This window comes from Oncorhynchus mykiss, chromosome 10 (genome assembly GCF_057628025.1).
Source record: "Oncorhynchus mykiss isolate SJ-2025 chromosome 10, ASM5762802v1, whole genome shotgun sequence".
Lineage (NCBI taxonomy): Eukaryota > Metazoa > Chordata > Actinopteri > Salmoniformes > Salmonidae > Oncorhynchus > Oncorhynchus mykiss.
The window spans coordinates 82,540,912-82,560,911 of NC_143031.1; the positions used below are offsets into that span (position 1 = coordinate 82,540,912).

General features: G+C 42.3%; 1 protein-coding gene across 12 annotated transcripts in view; it reads left to right on the plus strand.

The window, feature by feature from the left end:
• Positions 1 to 2,341: 2,341 nt before the first annotated feature.
• The window catches only part of LOC110513597 (circadian locomoter output cycles protein kaput), a 40,228-nt gene continuing 22,569 nt past the window's right edge, over positions 2,342 to 20,000 (plus strand). For 4 of the 12 annotated variants that reach the window (XM_090188132.1, XM_090188138.1, XM_090188134.1 and 1 more), the window contains exons 1-11: positions 2,468 to 2,615; positions 8,590 to 8,730; positions 10,456 to 10,538; positions 10,595 to 10,630; positions 10,856 to 10,915; positions 12,541 to 12,689; positions 14,827 to 14,918; positions 16,232 to 16,321; positions 17,204 to 17,324; positions 17,570 to 17,683; positions 18,069 to 18,187. In XM_090188132.1, the coding sequence (XP_090044258.1) occupies positions 10,614 to 10,630; positions 10,856 to 10,915; positions 12,541 to 12,689; positions 14,827 to 14,918; positions 16,232 to 16,321; positions 17,204 to 17,324; positions 17,570 to 17,683; positions 18,069 to 18,187 (762 nt within the window). In that variant the 5' untranslated portion in view covers positions 2,468 to 2,615; positions 8,590 to 8,730; positions 10,456 to 10,538; positions 10,595 to 10,613. Of the gene's footprint in view, positions 2,616 to 8,589; positions 8,731 to 10,455; positions 10,631 to 10,855; positions 10,916 to 12,540; positions 12,690 to 14,826; positions 14,919 to 16,231; positions 16,322 to 17,203; positions 17,325 to 17,569; positions 17,684 to 18,068; positions 18,188 to 20,000 lie in introns of all 12 variants that reach the window. The other 8 variants (XM_090188135.1, XM_090188141.1, XM_090188136.1 and 5 more) reach the window with 3 other exon arrangements.

Below are 20,000 nucleotides of genomic sequence, written 5' to 3' on the forward strand. Positions count from 1 at the left end.
CCTGAGTCGATACACCCCTGAGTCAATACACCCCTGAGACGATTTAAGTCAAAACTGTAACTAGGCCACTCAGGAACATTCACTGTCGTCTTGGTAACCAACTCCAGTGTACATGTGGCCTAGTGTTCTAGGTTATTGTCCTGCTGAAAGGTGAATTTGTCTCCCAGTGTCTGTTGGACTGCAGACTGAACCAGGTTTTGCGCTACGATTTTGTTTGTGCTACCACCATGCTAGTCCAATCACAAGGCATTGTTTTAAAATAGCCTAGCTGTGGAGTATGTGTTGTCCAATCACAAGGCATTGTTTTAAAATATCCTAGCTGTGGAGTATGTGTTGTCCAATCACAAGGCATTGTTTTAAAATAGCCTAGCTGTGGAGTATGTGTTGTCCAATCACAAGGCATTGTTTTAAAATAGCCTAGCTGTGGAGTATGTGTTGTCCAATCACAAGGCATTGTTTTAAAATAGCCTAGCTGTGGAGTATGTGTTGCCCAATTACAAGGCATTGTTTTAAAATAGCCTAGCTGTGGAGTATGTGTTGCCCAATCACAAGGCATTGTTTTAAAATAGCCTAGCTGTGGAGTATGTGTTGCCCAATCACAAAGCATTGTTTTAAAATAGCCTAGCTGTGGAGTATGTGTTGCCCAATCACAAGGCATTGTTTTAAAATAGCCTAGCTGTGGAGTATATGTTGCCCAATCACAAGGCATTGTTTTAAAATAGCCTAGCTGTGGAGTATGTGTCGTCCAATCACAAGGCATTGTTTTAAAATAGTCTAGCTGTGGAGTATGTGTCGCCCAATCACAAGGCATTGTTTTAAAATAGCCTAGCTGTGGAGTATGTGTATCTGCTCTAGGCTACCAAAACATTTGATGAACCTCCAAATATTGTTTTAGACAGACTTTTGGCACGAGCTCATTGGCCACCACCAGTGACTGAGCTGTGCGTCATTGGGTGAGTCAGTGAAACCGGAAAGAATTTTAATGACGATCATTTCCTCCTGATATGGTAGTCTACAATATGTCTCCACAAACCTAGACCTAGGCTACTGGTGGATTCATGACAAGTTCGTTTTCATTTATCTCAGCTGGTCAGTTTGTCAGTGTCAAAGTACCCTGTCGTTTCGGTCATATGTGTGGTATTAAAAAATATTTTTGCCAAAGTCTCCAGTCATGTAGAATGAGGTAGAATTGCATGAAATGCGTTTAAGTAAGCAAAAACAAACGTCCCGGACCCAAGGCTACTAAACTATTTCCTCGTGTGTGCAACTTCTGTAAAGTGCCTCGACTATGTTGCTCTATGCTCCTACGCATTTGCGATGATATACACGCAATGCTTCATTATAAAGGTGATTATTTGTCTCTTGCTTTCCGGGAAGCATTGGGAGTCAACATGGGCCAGCATTCCTGTGGAAACGCTTTCGACACCTTGCAGAGTCCACGCCCAGACGAATTGAAGCTATTCCGAACACTCACCATGGATACGGTATTAAACGTGTACGACAGGGGGACCTCGCACCATTTTCTGACTTATTGCGTCACGGACATCCAGAGCCTGTGATTGGACGATAGAGGGGAAACCCTCTTCCTGAACAGTTCCTCGATTGCAGCGATAGAAACCTGTTGTTGCTCTAGAAATATAAGCATCATATATAGGTTATGTGAACGTATCATATTTATAGGCTATGTGAACGTATCGTATATATATATATATATATATATATATATAGGCTATGTGAACGTATCATATATATGTATGTATATATATATAGGCTATGTGAACGTATCATATATATAGGCTATGTGAACGTATCATATATAGGCTATGTGAACGTATCATATATATATATATATATAGGCTATGTGAACGTATCATATGTATGTATATATATATAGGCTATGTGAACGTATCATATATATAGGCTATGTGAACGTATCATATACATATATAGGCTGAAACGTATCTTATCTTTAAATGACCCTAGGATAAATCACAGTGATTTTGCAACGGTGGAGCTGCGATTCTGTGAAGTGGGAAAATTAAACTATGTTTTAATTGAACCTTCAGTCTATTTAACTATGATCTACTTCCATGCAGTGAATCATCATGACCCATGACAGTCACAATGCACCGAGGGGTTGAGAAATGTAAAGAAAGTAGCAATGCAATTCTTGCTGTGATTGTTTTGTGTTTTTATGTCTATAAATAGCCTATCATACAAATACAGTAGGTTGCGAGTCATAGGCCTATCAGTTCCCCATTGCGTTATCATATTTCACACCTTGTTTCACAACCAGTCTTACAAGGTCATTTATAAAGCAAAAAAAAACAAACTACTTTTCAAACTGCCGTATTCATAAAATAGCCCCGAAGCACCCATAACATCCTGTTTTTTTTGTCGCTGTTGACTTGTTGCCTTGCTCTGTTTTTGCAGTACCTCTTACTGTACTTGCCAAATAGTGCTCCCTGTATTCTCTATTGCGCATGACTGAATGGCGGAATATGAAGTAGAAGCCTCCTGTTTTTCTCCGAGCTCGAGTCCAACCCCCCCCCCGAATCAACCTCTGAAAAACAAAAACGCGGAGCCATTAAATCAACAAAAAAAAATTGGGGCAGGTAAGATGTTAAAACATACATTTATATAACGTTAAATATCTTGTTGTACGGGGAAGTCGCTCAGCGGAGAGGTGTACAAATGTATTTTTAGCCCACGGAAGCGAACCGAAGACTGCAGATGGGGCTTTGGAACCGTTTCCGCACGCTCGGGACACGACAAGGCCCACTGACCCACATTCGAGAGAGAGCGCTGTGTGAGTGGGCGAGCGTGTGAATGTGTGCTTATGTGTGTGTGTGCGTGCGTCTGCTGTGAAATGTTTTTGTCATCGCTATCTCCTGCGGCGTGACTATCTATTTGATGTTCCCGTTTTCGAGGAAATTGTAACCATTTCGAACGTAGAATCGCTACATTGTTGATGATGCGCTGCTAGGCTAGCTTTAACTAACACGGTGTCAATGTCAATAGTTGCGTGACAGCTTGGCTGGACTCGGGTCCCCGCTCCAGGCTTTTGACATAATGTCAAAACGTGACATATGTCGCTCTTGGTGATTGATTGAGACGTCGTTAGAATGTCATTCTACGTTTTGGAAGTCAGTTCAGGGTTCTAAGAATGGATCCCCGTCGTCGGAATTCTAAGAAAATGGTCCACTGTTTTACCTGGGCAGGTTCTTCTGGTTGGAGGATATTTTTTTCAGTTATATAACGCGAACACCTGTGGTTCTTCTTTAGCAAAGGTTTTAGTTATACAACATCCACCGCGCGTATCCGTTTTTCTGCGGTTTTATACTAGCGGATTAGATGTCATTTATAACGATCTTCGAAAGATGTATGATTGGATCATTGCCCAAATGTAGGAATTTTTATTTATTTATTTGGCCTTTCATTTAACTTGGCAAGTCAGTTAATAAGAACACATCCTTATGACGGCCTAGGGACGGTGGGTTAACTGCCTTGTTCAGGGGCAGAACAACAGATTTTCACCTTGTCAGCTCGGCGAAAACAACCTTTCGGTTACTAGCCCAACGCACTAACCACTAAACTACCTGCCGCCACATGAATCACTGAATTGACTGTCACTTCCAAACAGGAGACGACTGCATTGGTATCAAACATTTTTTTGAATGTAACTTTAATTTTCTCTTTATATATTAAGGAACACCTAACGTGTAGCCTAGTGGTTAGAGCGTTGGACTAGTAACCGGAAGGTTGTAAGTTCAAACCCCCGAGCTACAAGGTACAAATCTGTCGTTCTGTCCCTGAACAGGCAGTTAACCCACTGTTCCTAGGCCGTCATTGAAAATAAGAATTTGTTCTTAACTGACTTGCCTAGTTAAATAAAGGTAAAAAAAAAACAAGACTCACTACTCATGTTGACTGTAGGCTGCAAATCATAGGCCTATCAGTTCCCCCATCGCATTATCATATTTCACACACAGCAATTCCACATCCCAAAGCTACACCATGAGGCTACAGTGTAAGATCTTTCAGATACAAAGGCACAACTGACTGGAATCATTTACCTATAGAAATCATGGCATTTCAAATCACAATCTAAGAAAACCTGTTTTCAAATGTTAAAGAACAAACTGGTTTTGTTTTTTAAACTAATAGAAACATCACCATGTGAACATATTTGTCAGTAGGTATATATTATAGGTAGGGTGAATTATAGGGTGAATTATAGGTAGGGTGAATTATAGGGTGAATTATAGGTAGGGTGAATTATAGGGTGAATTATAGGTAGGGTGAATTATAGGGTGAATTATAGGGTGAATTATAGGTAGGGTGAATTATAGGGTGAATTATAGGGTGAATTATAGGTAGGGTGAATTATAGGGTGAATTATAGGTAGGGTGAATTATAGGGTGAATTATAGGTAGGGTGAATTATAGGTAGGGTGAATTATAGGGTGAATTATAGGGTGAATTATAGGTAGGGTGAATTATAGGGTGAATTATAGGGTGAATTATAGGTAGGGTGAATTATAGGTAGGGTGAATTATAGGGTGAATTATAGGGTGAATTATAGGTAGGGTGAATTATAGGGTGAATTATAGGGTGAATTATAGGTAGGGTGAATTATAGGTAGGGTGAATTATAGGGTGAATTATAGGTAGGGTGAATTATAGGTAGGGTGAATTATAGGGTGAATTATAGGTAGGGTGAATTATAGGTAGGGTGAATTATAGGGTGAATTATAGGTAGGGTGAATTATAGGTAGGGTGAATTATAGGTAGGGTGAATTATAGGGTGAATTATAGGTAGGGTGAATTATAGGTAGGGTGAATTATAGGTAGGGTGAATTATAGGGTGAATTATAGGGTGAATTATAGGGTGAATTATAGGTAGGGTGAATTATAGGTAGGGTGAATTATAGGGTGAATTATAGGTAGGGTGAATTATAGGTAGGGTGAATTATAGGTAGGGTGAATTATAGGTAGGGTGAATTATAGGGTGAATTATAGGGTGAATTATAGGTAGGGTGAATTATAGGTAGGGTGAATTATAGGGTGAATTATAGGTAGGGTGAATTATAGGTAGGGTGAATTATAGGGTGAATTATAGGTAGGGTGAATTATAGGGTGAATTATAGGTAGGGTGAATTATAGGTAGGGTGAATTATAGGTAGGGTGAATTATAGGGTGAATTATAGGTAGGGTGAATTATAGGGTGAATTATAGGTAGGGTGAATTATAGGTAGGGTGAATTATAGGTAGGGTGAATTATAGGGTGAATTATAGGTAGGGTGAATTATAGGTAGGGTGAATTATAGGTAGGGTGAATTCTACGCAACATGAAACAATTTCATAGATTTGACTGAGTTCCAGTTCATATAAGGAAATCAGTCAAATGAAATAAATTCATTAAACCCTAATCTATGGATTTCACATGACTGGGAATACAGATTTGAATCTGTTGGTGACAGATACCTTTAAAAAAAAAAAAAAGGTAGGGGCGTGAATCAGAAAATCAGTCCGTTTCTGGTGTGACCACCATTTGCCTCACGCAGAGCGCGACTCATCTCCTTCGGATAAAGTTGATCAGACTGTTGATGTTTTGTGGCCTGTGGAATGTTGCCCCCATTCCTATTCAATGGTTCGGCGAAGTTGGCGGGAACTGGAACACTGTCGTACACGTCAAAGTAGAGCATCCAAACATGTTCATTGGGTAACATGTCTGGTGAGTGTGTGTACAGGCCATGCGAAGTATTGGGACATTTTTCAGCTTCCAGGAATTGTGTACAGATCGTTGCGACATGGGCCCGCGCATTATCATGCTGAAACATGAGGTGATGACGGCGGATGAATGACGCAACAATTTGTTATCTTTATTTGTATTTAACCTTTATTTAACTAGGCAAGTCAGTTAAGAACAAATGATTATTTACAATGACGACAAACACTAGCACGGACGACGCTGGGCCAATTGTGCGCGGATCCTATGGGACTCCCAATCACGGCCGGTTGTGATACAGCCAATGATCGAACCAGGGTCTGTAGTGACGTCTCTAGCACTGAGATGTAGTGCCTTAAAATTTGAAATAAGCTTTTTGTGTGTATAGAACATTTCTGGGATATTTTATTTCAGCTCATGAAACATGGGACCAACACTTTACATGTTGCGTTTATAACGATATACTGCAGCCTCTTGTTCCAGTGACAACACCTGATTTGAGTTAAATCAAGGGCTTGATTGAATCCATATTTGAACCAGGTGGCTGCCCTCAGTGCTACTAGGGCTGCCCTCCTGCTACTAGGGCTGCCCTCCTGCTACTAGGGCTGCCCTCCTGCTACTAGGGCTGCCCTCGTGCTACTAGGGCTGCCCTCGTGCTACTAGGGCTGCCCTCGTGCTACTAGGGCTGCCCTCGTGCTACTAGGGCTGACCTCGTGCTACTAGGGCTGCCCTCGTGCTACTAGGGCTGCCCTCGTGCTACTAGGGCTGACCTCGTGCTACTAGGGCTGCCCTCGTGCTACTAGGGCTGCCCTCGTGCTACTAGGGCTGCTCTTGTCTTTGTAGCAGGAGAATTAGTTTCACCCTAGATATGTTTCCCTACTATCAAATGTCTGATGTAAGTTTTTAATATTATGTCTGACGTTTAAATGTGTGTTGGTTTCCTTGGCGAGGGTTCACTTTGCACATTTATAATACAATTTAAATGTGTTTTTTATAAAGCTCATTTTTATCTCAACAGTTGTGACAAAGTGTTTTTCAGACACCCAGCTTAAAACCCCAATTTTCACTTTTAAATTAAAAAAGATGTCTGTCGTAAATGTTCAATGGGATCTCCCTGGTAGAGTGAAGGGACCAATGGGATCTCCCTGGTAGAGTGAAGGGACCAATGGGATCTCCCTGGTAGAGTGAATGGACCATTCGGATCTCCCTGGTAGAGTGAATGGACCAATGGGATCTCCCTGGTAGAGTGAATGGACCAATGGGATCTCCCTGGTAGAGTGAAGGGACCAATGGGATCTCCCTGGTAGAGTGAATGGACCAATGGGATCTCCCTGGTAGAGTGAATGGACCAATGGGATCTCCCTGGTAGAGTGAATGGACCAATGGGATCTCCCTGGTAGAGTGAATGGACCAATGGGATCTCCCTGGTAGAGTGAATGGACCAATGGGATCTCCCTGGTAGAGTGAATGGACCAAAGGGATCTCTGGTAGAGTGAATGGACCAATGGGATCTCCCTGGTAGAGTGAAGGGACCAATGGGATCTCCCTGGTAGAGTGAATGGATCAATGGGACCTCCCTGGTAGAGTGAATGGACCAATGGGATCTCTCTGGTAGAGTGAAGGGACCAATGGGATCTCCCTGGTAGAGTGAAGGGACCAATGGGATCTCCCTGGTAGAGTGAATGGACCATCGGGATCTCCCTGGTAGAGTGAATGGACCAATGGGATCTCCCTGGTAGAGTGAATGGACCAATGGGATCTCCCTGGTAGAGTGAAGGGACCAATGGGATCTCCCTGGTAGAGTGAATGGACCAATGGGATCTCCCTGGTAGAGTGAATGGACCAATGGGATCTCCCTGGTAGAGTGAATGGACCAATGGGATCTCCCTGGTAGAGTGAATGGACCAATGGGATCTCCCTGGTAGAGTGAATGGACCAATGGGATCTCCCTGGTAGAGTGAATGGACCAATGGGATCTCCCTGGTAGAGTGAATGGACCAATGGGATCTCCCTGGTAGAGTGAAGGGACCAATGGGATCTCCCTGGTAGAGTGAATGGATCAATGGGACCTCCCTGGTAGAGTGAATGGACCAATGGGATCTCTCTGGTAGAGTGAAGGGACCAATGGGATCTCCCTGGTAGAGTGAAGGGACCAATGGGATCTCCCTGGTAGAGTGAAGGGACCAATGGGATCTCTGGTAGAGTGAAGGGACCAATGGGATCTCCCTGGTAAAGTGAAGGGTTCAATGGGATCGAGAGATGTTATGTCAGATGACGAACAGAGATGTTATGTCAGATGACGAACAGAGATGTTATGTCAGATGACAAACAGAGATGTTATGTCAGATGACGAACAGAGATGTTATGTCAGATGACGAACAGAGATGTTATGTCAGATGATGAACAGAGATGTTATGTCAGATGACGGACAGAGATGTTATGTCAGATGACGGACAGAGATGTTATGTCAGATGACGAACAGAGATGTTATGTCAGATGATGAATAGAGAGATGTTATGTCAGATGACGAACAGAGATGTTATGTCAGATGACGGACAGAGATGTTATGTCAGATGACGAACAGAGATGTTATGTCAGATGATGAATAGAGAGATGTTATGTCAGATGACGAACAGAGATGTTATGTCAGATGACGAACAGAGATGTTATGTCAGATGACGAACAGAGATGTTATGTCAGATGACGAACAGAGATGTTATGTCAGATGACGAACAGAGATGTTATGTCAGATGATGAATAGAGAGATGTTATGTCAGATGATGAACAGAGAGATGTTATGTCAGATTATTATTATGTTTTATAAATGTTAAAAATGACCAGTGTAATTTGTGTGCTGCAGGGTGGAGTGATGGCCGTGTTGGGCCCAGCGTCTGGTGTCCAGAGATGATAGAGGTGACCTCAGAGTCACCTTTAACCCCTGACCCCCACCACAACCCCTGAGAGCGAGCTGAAACTGATCACACACACAGGCTGCAGTGGGGTAAGGACAGACAGACCGATAGACAGACAGACAGACCAATAGAGACAGACAGACAGACCAATAGAGACAGACAGACGGACGGACGGACGGACCGACGGACCGACCGACCAGACAGAGAGACCGACAGAGAGACCGACAGAGAGACCGACAGAGAGACCGACCGAGAGACCGACCGAGAGACCGACCGAGAGACCGACCGAGAGACAGATAGAGACAGGCGCTTCATTAGAGGATACACACAGTAAGTAATGACAGTGACTGAAACCCTATATGTGCTGTGTGAAGGACAGACAGACAGACAGACAGACAGACAGACCGATAGAGAGACAGACCGATAGAGAGACAGACCGATAGACCGATAGAGAGCCACAGTAATGACAGTGACTGAAACCCTATATGTGCTGTGTGAATGAATAGTGATTGCTGGTGGGCGTTGACATGGGCCTATCAGAATATGGCTGTGTTTCCTTAATGTTGATGCTGCTTGGCCGAGCCCCAGTAGAGGGTTATTGATGGAGGAAATGTGTTTTAATAGATGATGTCTGTTGACGACTGGATAGATGGATGATCTGTTTTCATGGGTAATGTGGATGGATTTACATAATGGACCTGTATGTATTAATGGATGACGTGTACGGATGGATGATGTGGTTATTCACTGTGTGTTATGGATGGATGATGTGGTTATTCACTGTGTAGTGTGTTATGGATGGATGATGTGGTTATTCATTGTGTAGTGTGTTATGGATGATGTGGTTATTCACTGTGTGGTGTGTTATGGATGATGTGGTTATTCACTGTGTAGTGTGTTATGGATGGATGATGTGGTTATTCACTGTGTGGTGTGTTATGGATGATATGGTTATTCATTGTGTAGTGTGTTATGGATGGATGATGTGGTTATTCATTATGTAGTATGTTATGGATGGATGATGTGGTTATTCACTGTGTAGTATGTTATGGATGATGTGGTTATTCATTATGTAGTGTGTGATGGATGGATGATGTGGTTATTCACTGTGTAGTGTGTTATGGATGATATGGTTATTCATTGTGTAGTGTGTTATGGATGGATGATGTGGTTATTCATTATGTAGTATGTTATGGATGGATGATGTGGTTATTCACTGTGTAGTATGTTATGGATGATGTGGTTATTCATTATGTAGTGTGTGATGGATGGATGATGTGGTTATTCACTGTGTAGTGTGTTATGGATGATGTGGTTATTCACTGTGTAGTGTGTTATGGATGGATGATGTGGTTATTCACTGTGTAGTGTGTTATGGATGATGTGGTTATTCACTGTGTAGTGTGTTATGGATGATGTGGTTATTCACTGTGTAGTGTGTTATGGATGATGTGGTTATTCATTGTGTAGTGTGTTATGGATGATGTGGTTATTCATTGTGTAGCGTGTTATGGATGGATGATGTGGTTATTCATTATGTAGCGTGTTATGGATGGATGATGTGGTTATTCATTATGTAGTGTGTTATGGATGATGTGGTTATTCACTGTGTAGTGTGTTATGGATGATGTGGTTATTCACTGTGTAGTGTGTTATGGATGGATGATGTGGTTATTCATTGTGTAGTGTGTTATGGATCATGTGGTTATTCACTGTGTAGTGTGTTATGGATGGATGATGTGGTTATTCATTGTGTAGTGTGTTATGGATGGATGATCTGTGTGTTAATTCACGGTTCTCGCTGATCGTTCCAGGTCCTCTTCCAAATGAGTCCCTCAGGCCTGAAGACTGTTTCACTGCAGCCACAGGCCTGAAGACTGTTTCACTGCAGCCACAGGCCTGAATACTGTTTCACTGCAGCCACAGGCCTGAAGACTTTCACTGCAGCCACAGGCCTGAACAACAGCCAATCATGACATCAAGCATAGGGTCGGGCACAACACACACTGTCCTCTACTGTAGTACCCATTCAGAAATACCAGCCGTTACTCCCTCCTACCCACTGACTAGGATAACACTTTTTCTGAACTACAACACCTCTCTCTTTCTCACAATCTCTCACAATCTCTCTCTCTCTCTCTCTCTCTCTCTCTCTCTCTCTCTCTCTCTCTCTCTCTCTCTCTCTCTCTCTCCCAATCTTTCTCTCTTTCTCAGGGATGATTCTAGCATCTTCGACGGGTCGATGGATGAAGATGAGAAGGACAAAGCAAAACGGTGAGACATCACCGCCGTGACATCACCACCGTGACATCACCGCCGTGACATCACCGCCGTGACATCACCGCCGTGACAACACCACCATGACCTCCATATCACAACTAACACTAAAGCCCTGATTAGCTGAAACGGGACTAACACACAGCTGATTCACATAACTAATCACTTAGGCCCTGATTAGCTGAAACGGGACTAACAGACAGCTGATTCACATAACTAATCACTTAGGTCCTGATTAGCTGAAACGGGACTAACACACAGCTGATTCACATAACTAATCACTTAGGCCCTGATTAGCTGAAACGGGACTAACAGACAGCTGATTCACATAACTAATCACTGAGGCCCTGATTAGCTGATACGGGACTAACAGACAGCTGATTCACATAACTAATCACTTAGGCCCTGATTAGCTGAAACGGGACTAACACACAGCTGATTCACATAACTAATCACTTAGGCCCTGATTAGCTGAAACGGGACTAACACAGCTGATTCACATAACTAATCACTTAGGCCCTGATTAGCTGAAACGGGACTAACACACAGCTGATTCACATAACTAATCACTTAGGCCCTGATTAGCTGATACGGGACTAACAGACAGCTGATTCACATAACTAATCACTTAGGCCCTGATTAGCTGAAACGGGACTAACACACAGCTGATTCACATAACTAATCACTTAGGCCCTGATTAGCTGAAACGGGACTAACAGACAGCTGATTCACATAACTAATCACTTAGGCCCTGATTAGCTGAAACGGGACTAACAGACAGCTGATTCACATAACTAATCACTTAGGCCCCGATTAGCTGAAACGGGACTAACAGACAGCTGATTCACATAACTAATCACTTAGGCCCTGATTAGCTGAAACGGGACTAACACACAGTTGATTCACATAACTAATCACTTAGGCCCTGATTAGCTGAAACGGGACTAACAGACAGCTGATTCACATAACTAATCACTTAGGCCCTGATTAGCTGAAACGGGACTAACAGACAGCTGATTCACATAACTAATCACTTAGGCCCCGATTAGCTGAAACGGGACTAACAGACAGCTGATTCACATAACTAATCACTTAGGCCCTGATTAGCTGAAACGGGACTAACACACAGTTGATTCACATAACTAATCACTTAGGCCCTGATTAGCTGAAACGGGACTAACACACAGCTGATTCACATAACTAATCACTTAGGTCCTGATTAGCTGAAACGGGACACGGTGCCATTCAGTGAGATTGATAGATAGATAATCGTAACTACCCAACTGATAAAAGGGGCGACTCTCCATTCTAATTCTTCATTGAATGATCTTTTTAAAGTTTATTCCATTGTAATCTGTAATCTATTGTAATCCACAGCGTGTTGTAATCTGTTATCTATTGTAATCCACAGCGTGTTGTAATCTGTAATCTATTGTAATCCACAGCGTGTTGTAATCTGTAATCTATTGTAATCCACAGCGTGTTGTAATCTGTAATCTATTGTAATCCACAGCGTGTTGTAATCTGTAATCTATTGTAATCCACAGCGTGTTGTAATCTGTAATCTATTGTAATCCACAGCGTGTTGTAATCTGTAATCTGTAATCTATTGTAATCCACAGCGTGTCCCGTAACAAGTCGGAGAAGAAGAGACGAGACCAGTTCAATGTCCTCATCAAGGAGCTGGGCACCATGTTGCCTGGCATCACACGCAAGATGGACAAGTCCACCATCCTGCAGAAGAGCATCGACTTCCTGTGTAAACACAACGGTACCCGCCCCCTTTACTACCCCTTTCTGTTTCTACTTCCTGTTGTTGTGATGATTGTAAACAAACGGAACTGTTGCTTTTGAGAGTCATGGACATATAACTAAAATGTTAATTATTCTTGAGTAATGTCATGAATATGTATATATACATTATTGAGGAGTGTACATTGAAGAAATGAGGAGAAAATAGTGTTTTAAAATAGAGTATTTTAGGTACCGGGGAAGGTCCCTTTGTGATCTTATCAGGATCAGAAGTTGATCGGTGAAGGTCCCTTTGTGATCTTATCAGGATCAGAAGTGGACTGGTGAAGGTCCCTTTATGATCTGATCTTATCAGGATCAAAAGTTGACTGGTGAAGGTCTCTTTATGTTCTTATCAGGATCAGAAGTTGATCGGTGAAGGTCTCTTTATGTTCTTATCAGGATCAGAAGTTGATCGGTGAAGGTCTCTTTATGTTCTTATCAGGATCAGAAGTTGATCGGTGAAGGTCTCTTTATGTTCTTATCAGGATCAGAAGTTGACTGGTGAAGGTCTCTTTATGGTCTGTTCTTAGCAGGATCAGAAGTTGACTGGTGAAGGTCCCTTTATGTTCTTATCAGGATCAGAAGTTGACTGGTGAAGGTCCCTTTGTGATCTTATCAGGATCAGAAGTTGATCGGTGAAGGTCCCTTTGTGATCTTATCAGGATCAGAAGTGGACTGGTGAAGGTCCCTTTATGATCTGATCTTATCAGGATCAAAAGTTGCCTGGTGAAGGTCTCTTTATGTTCTTATCAGGATCAGAAGTTGATCGGTGAAGGTCTCTTTATGTTCTTATCAGGATCAGAAGTTGATCGGTGAAGGTCTCTTTATGTTCTTATCAGGATCAGAAGTTGATCGGTGAAGGTCTCTTTATGTTCTTATCAGGATCAGAAGTTGACTGGTGAAGGTCTCTTTATGGTCTGTTCTTAGCAGGATCAGAAGTTGACTGGTGAAGGTCCCTTTATGTTCTTATCAGGATCAGAAGTTGACTGGTGAAGGTTCCTTTATGATCTTATCAGGATCAGAAGTTGATCGGTGAAGGTCTCTTTATGTTCTTATCAGGATTAGAAGTTGACTGGTGAAGGTCTCTTTATGTTCTTATCAGGATCAGAAGTTGATCGGTGAAGGTCTCTATGTTCTTATCAGGATCAGAAGTTGACTGGTGAAGGTCTCTTTATGGTCTGTTCTTATCAGGATCAGAAGTTGACTGGTGAAGGTCTCTTTATGGTCTGTTCTTATCAGGATCAGAAGTTGACTGGTGAAGGTTCCTTTATGATCTTATCAGGATCAGAAGTTGACTGGTGAAGGTCTCTTTATGGTCTGTTCTTATCAGGATCAGAAGTTGACTGGTGAAGGTCCCTTTATGTTCTTATCAGGATCAGAAGTTGACTGGTGAAGGTCCCTTTATGTTCTTATCAGGATCAGAAGTTGACTGGTGAAGGTCCCTTTATGTTCTTATCAGGGTCAGAAGTTGACTGGTGAAGGTCCCTTTATGTTCTTATCAGGGTCAGAAGTTGACTGGTGAAGGTCCCTTTATGTTCTTATCAGGATCAGAAGTTGACTGGTGAAGGTCTCTTTATGGTCTGTTCTTATCAGGATCAGAAGTTGACTGGTGAAGGTCCCTTTATGTTCTTATCAGGATCAGAAGTTGACTGGTGAAGGTCTCTTTATGGTCTGTTCTTATCAGGATCAGAAGTTGACTGGTGAAGGTCTCTTTATGTTCTTATCAGGATCAGAAGTTGACTGGTGAAGGTCCCTTTATGATCTTATCAGGGTCAGAAGTTGACTGGTGAAGGTCCCTTTATGTTCTTATCAGGATCAGAAGTTGACTGGTGAAGGTCTCTTTATGGTCTGTTCTTATCAGGATCAGAAGTTGACTGGTGAAGGTCTCTTTATGGTCTGTTCTTATCAGGATCAGAAGTTGACTGGTGAAGGTCTCTTTATGTTCTTATCAGGATCAGAAGTTGACTGGTGAAGGTCCCTTTATGATCTTATCAGGGTCAGAAGTTGACTGTATTGTATAAATGGTGTATTCGGATGTATAATTTCTATATAGTATATTGTGTGTATTCTCATGTATATTTCTAAGCACTATGATGTGTATGTGTCTCTAACAGAGATCTCTGCTCAGTCTGAGTCCAGTGAGATCAGACAGGACTGGAAACCTCCGTTCCTTAGCAACGAGGAGTTCACCCAGCTCATGCTGGAGGTGAGATACACAACATTACCCTACGATTACTACTACTGTACTACCCTACTAATACTACTACAATACTACCCTACTATTACTACTACTGTACTACCCTACTAATACTACTACAATACTACCCTACTATTACTACTACTGTACTACCCTACTAATACTACTACAATACTACCCTACTGTTACTACTACTACTACTACTAGTACTACTACCACTACAGTACTACCACTACTACTACAGCACTACCCTACTATTACTACTACTACTACTGTATTACCCTACTAATACTACTACAATACTGCCCTACTATTACTAATATTACCCTACTATTACAGTACTACCCTACTATTACTAATATTACTACAGTATTACCCTACTATTACAGTACTACCATACTAATACTACTACAATACTACCCTACTATTACTAATATTACTACAGTATTATCCTACTACTAGTACTACTACAGTACTACCCTACTAATACTACTACAATACTACCCTACAATTACTAATATTACTACAGTTTTAGCCTACTATTACTACTACAGTACTACCCTACTATTACTACTACAGTACTACCCTACTATTATTAATACTACTACAGTACTACCCTACTAATACTAATATTACTACAGTACTACCCTACTATTATTAATACTACTACAGTATTACCCTACTATTACAGTACTACCCTACTATTACTAATATTACTACAGTATTACCCTACTACTACTAATACTACTACAGTACTACCCTACTAATACTACTACAATACTACCCTACGATTACTAATATTACTACAGTATTACCCTACTATTACTACTACAGTACTACCCTACTATTACTACTACAGTACTACCCTACTATTATTAATACTACTACAGTACTACCCTACTAATACTAATATTACAACAGTACTACCCTACTATTATTAATATTACTACAGTATTACCCTACTATTACAGTACTACCCTACTATTACTAATATTACTACAGTATTACCCTACTATTACAGTACTACATTACTATTATTAATAGTACTACCCTACTATTACTACTACCCTACTATTATTAGTACTACTACAGTACTACCCTACTGTAACAGTCGTAGTAACTAAACTGTAATGTTGTGTTGTAGGCTCTGGAATGACAGACTAGTTACAGTCGTATTAACTAATGACAGACTGGTTACAGTCGTATTAACTAATGACAGACTGGTTACAGTCGTATTAACTAAACTGTTGTGTTGTGTTGTAGGCTCTGGAATGACAGACTAGTTACAGTTGTATTAACTAAACTGTTGTGTTGTGTTGGAGGCTCTGGATGGATTCTTCATAGCGATAATGACAGACGGGAACATCATCTACGTCTCTGAGAGCGTCACCTCCTTACTGGAACACCTGCCGGTGAGTCGGACTGTCTGTGTTTCGATTCGTACCACAATCCTATTGGACAGAAGGGTTTGGTTCCAATGCATCGTACCACAATACTATTGGACAGAAGGGTTTGGTTCCAATGCATAGTACCACAATCCTATTGGACAGAAGGGTTTGGTTCCAATGCGCAGTACCACAATCCTATTGGACAGAAGGGTTTGGTTCCAATGCGCAGTACCACAATCCTATTGGACAGAAGGGTTTGGTTCCAATGCGCAGTACCACAATCCTATTGGACAGAAGGGTTTGGTTCCAATGCGCAGTACCACAATCCTATTGGACAGAAGGGTTTGGTTCCAATGCGCAGTACCACAATCCTATTGGACAGAAGGGTTTGGTTCCAATGCGCAGTACCACAATACTATAGGACAGAAGGGTTTGGTTCCAATGCGCAGTACCACAATCCTATTGGACAGAAGGGTTTGGTTCCAATGCCTAGTACCACAATACTATTGGACAGAAGGGTTTGGTTCCAATGCATAGTACCAAGAGCAATATTATTTTTAATTTTATTTTTTTAAGACAGAAAAAGAGTGCCTCCTACTGGCCCTTCGACACCACTTCCAGTAGCATCTGGTCTCCCATCCAGGGACCAATCAGGACCGACCCTGCTTAGCTTCTGAAGCAAGCCAGCAGTGGTATACATGGTGGTGTGCTGCTGGCATGCAATTAACTAATTACAATTCATTTCTTATTCGTTTCCTAGTTAAAAATGTACTTGGATGTTTGAAATTGTACAATAAAATGTTTCTATACCTTCCCCAGTTGTGTTGAACTCAACGTTGTGTGTGTGTGTTGTGTGTGTGTGTGTGTGTGTGTGTGTGTGTGTGTGTGTGTGTGTGCGTTCCCCAGTCGGACCTGCAGGACCAGAACCTGTTGAACTTCCTCCCCCTGAATGAACACTCGGAGGTGTACAAGGCTCTCTCCAAACACCCGTCCGACCCCGAGAGCCTCGGACCAGAGTACCTCAAGAGTGAGTAACACCCAATCACATTGCCACCTTATTGGCTGCTGGCCTATCACGTCGCTTCTTATACACTGCCGTCCAATCAGATCACTTGTTATACACTGCAAACAGTCAATGCTGCAAATATATCGGCCATGTTGTATCTGTAAAAAAAATTGTAAACACTGTAAAAAAATGTTTTTAAGAGAAATGATTGTAAACGTAGTTAAGGTTGGTGTTCGTTGTGTTTGGTATTTTAATCGTGATTACAGCCAAGAACCAGCTGGAGTTTTGTTGCCACGTGCTGAGAGGAACCATCGACCCTAAAGAACCTGCCGTCTACGAACACGTCAAATTCACCGGCAACTTCAAGTCGCTGAACGACGGTGAGCGTCTGGTTTCCTTAGAAACTGGTCTTGTTTTATCAGCTGGAGAACAGAATAAACATCTGTTAGTTTGATCATCTGTTCTGGTTTCTACTCACGGTAACGCTCTCCTCTCCTCTCCTCTCCCCTCCTCCCCCCTCTCCCTTCCTCTCCTCTCCTCCTCTCCTCTCCTCTCCTCTCCTCCCGCCTCTCCCTTCCTCTCCTCCCCCCTCCCCCTTCCTCTCCTCCCCCCTCCTCTCCTCTCCTCTCATCTCCTCCTCTCCTCTCCTCTCATCTCCTCCTCTCCTCTCCTCTCCTCTCCTCTCCTCTCCTCTCCTCTCCTCTCCTCTCCTCTCCTCTCCTCTCCTCTCCTCTCCTCTCCTCTCCTCTCCTCTCCTCTCTCTAGTCCCCAACACCACCAGGAATGGTTTAGCAGGAGTGTTACAGAGATCCCTACAACCTGCCTTTGATGACCTGGTCTGCTTCGTAGCCACCGTCAGGCTGGCTAAACCACAGTTCATCAAGGTGACATACACCACACACACACACACACACACACACACACACACACACACACACACACACACACACACACACACACACAAACACTAGCGCTGAGCAATTACTGCTTCTTGAGGTCGGTTCGGTTTCGGTTCGATTAATGAAAAAGTAATCCTGGTTTTTCGATTTCAATAATTTATTTCTAAACATTAAATGCACTATGCATTATGTGGGTTGAACTCTGTAACAACACAGAAGTCCCATGATGCTTAGCGACGGTCCGTTACTGCTTATCACTTATTAACCATCAGATATTCACACTACTTTATTTTAATTAAATATTTAAGTTCTGTATGTTACATTTGGTTTATTTGATGACTTTATTATTTCTTTCCAAGTCATCGTCTCGTCTCAACAGAGCTGCTGTCTGACAAAAACACTATTTTAATATATATTCGTAGTAAACAAGACATTATTTAATGACTGCTGAATATCAACTATCAATCACTTAGATCCTGTATTTCCGGGTAGAGATACCGCACGAAGAAACTGCTCTTGATCGCACGTTCTTCTCTCTTCTCTAGGCGTGCAAAGGATTATGGTCATTGTAGTTAATTACCATGTTTTCTGCGCTAAACTATGTAGAATATTGGCCTGTTGAAAACTACAACTCCCTACTACAACGCACAGTTCAGGCTTGATCTGATTTATCTCTAGAAAAACTACGCCTTGAGCTCACATTTAAAAAAAAAACTGAACGAAATGGAATTCAAAAAAATTGAACCAACATTAGTCAGTTAGTTGTTTAAAAGCTCAAAATGAATCAACATTTTGGTTAATCGCTCAGCACTAACACACACACACACACACACAAAATGAAGTAACAGAGAGTTGATGGTCAAGCCTATTTAACAAACAGTATTTAAACGCAACAAAGCTACACCTGCATATAGATATTTTTCTATATTATATACACTCACCGGACAGTTTATTAGGTACACCACCCTGTTCATTAAAATGGGTCACTCCTACAGACAGTGAGTCACGTGACCGGGGCTTGCTATATAAACCAGGCAGACAGGCTTCAAGGCATTCAGTTACTGTTCTATCGAATATCAGAATGGGCAGAACTAGTGACCTAAGAGGCTTTGCGGTATGATCGTCGGTGGCAGATCTAGTATCTCAGAAATGGACGCCCACCTGGGCTTTTCACGACTGTGTCTAGCGTTTACCGAGAACGGTGCGACAAAACGAGGAACGTCCAATCAGCAGCAGTCCAGTGGGTGAAAACAGCTGGTTAATGAGAGAGGTCCAAGGAGAATGGCAGGAATGGTTGGAGCTAACAGGAGGGCCACAAACAGACAAATGGAGGCGCTCTACAACCAACAGTGGGTTGAGCTAACAGGAGGGCCACAAACAGACAAATGGAGGCGCACTACAACCAACAGTGGGTTGAGCTAACAGGAGGGCCACAAACAGACAAATGGAGGCACTACAACCAACAGTGGGTTGAGCTAACAGGAGGGCCACAAATAGACAAATGGAGGTGCACTACAACCAACAGTGGGTTGCAGAACGGCATCTCAGAACGCACAACTCGTTGGTCCTTGTCAAGGACGGGCTGTTGCAGCAGACGACCAAATCAAATGTATTTATATAGCCCTTCTTACATCAGCTGATATCTCAAAGTGCTGTACAGAAACTCAGCCTAAAACCCCCAAACAGCAAGCAATGCAGGTGTCGAAGCACGGGGGCTAGGAAAAACTCCCTAGAAAGGCCAGAAAACTAGGAAGAAACCTAGAGAGGAACCAGACCACTCCTGGTTCCACTCCTATCA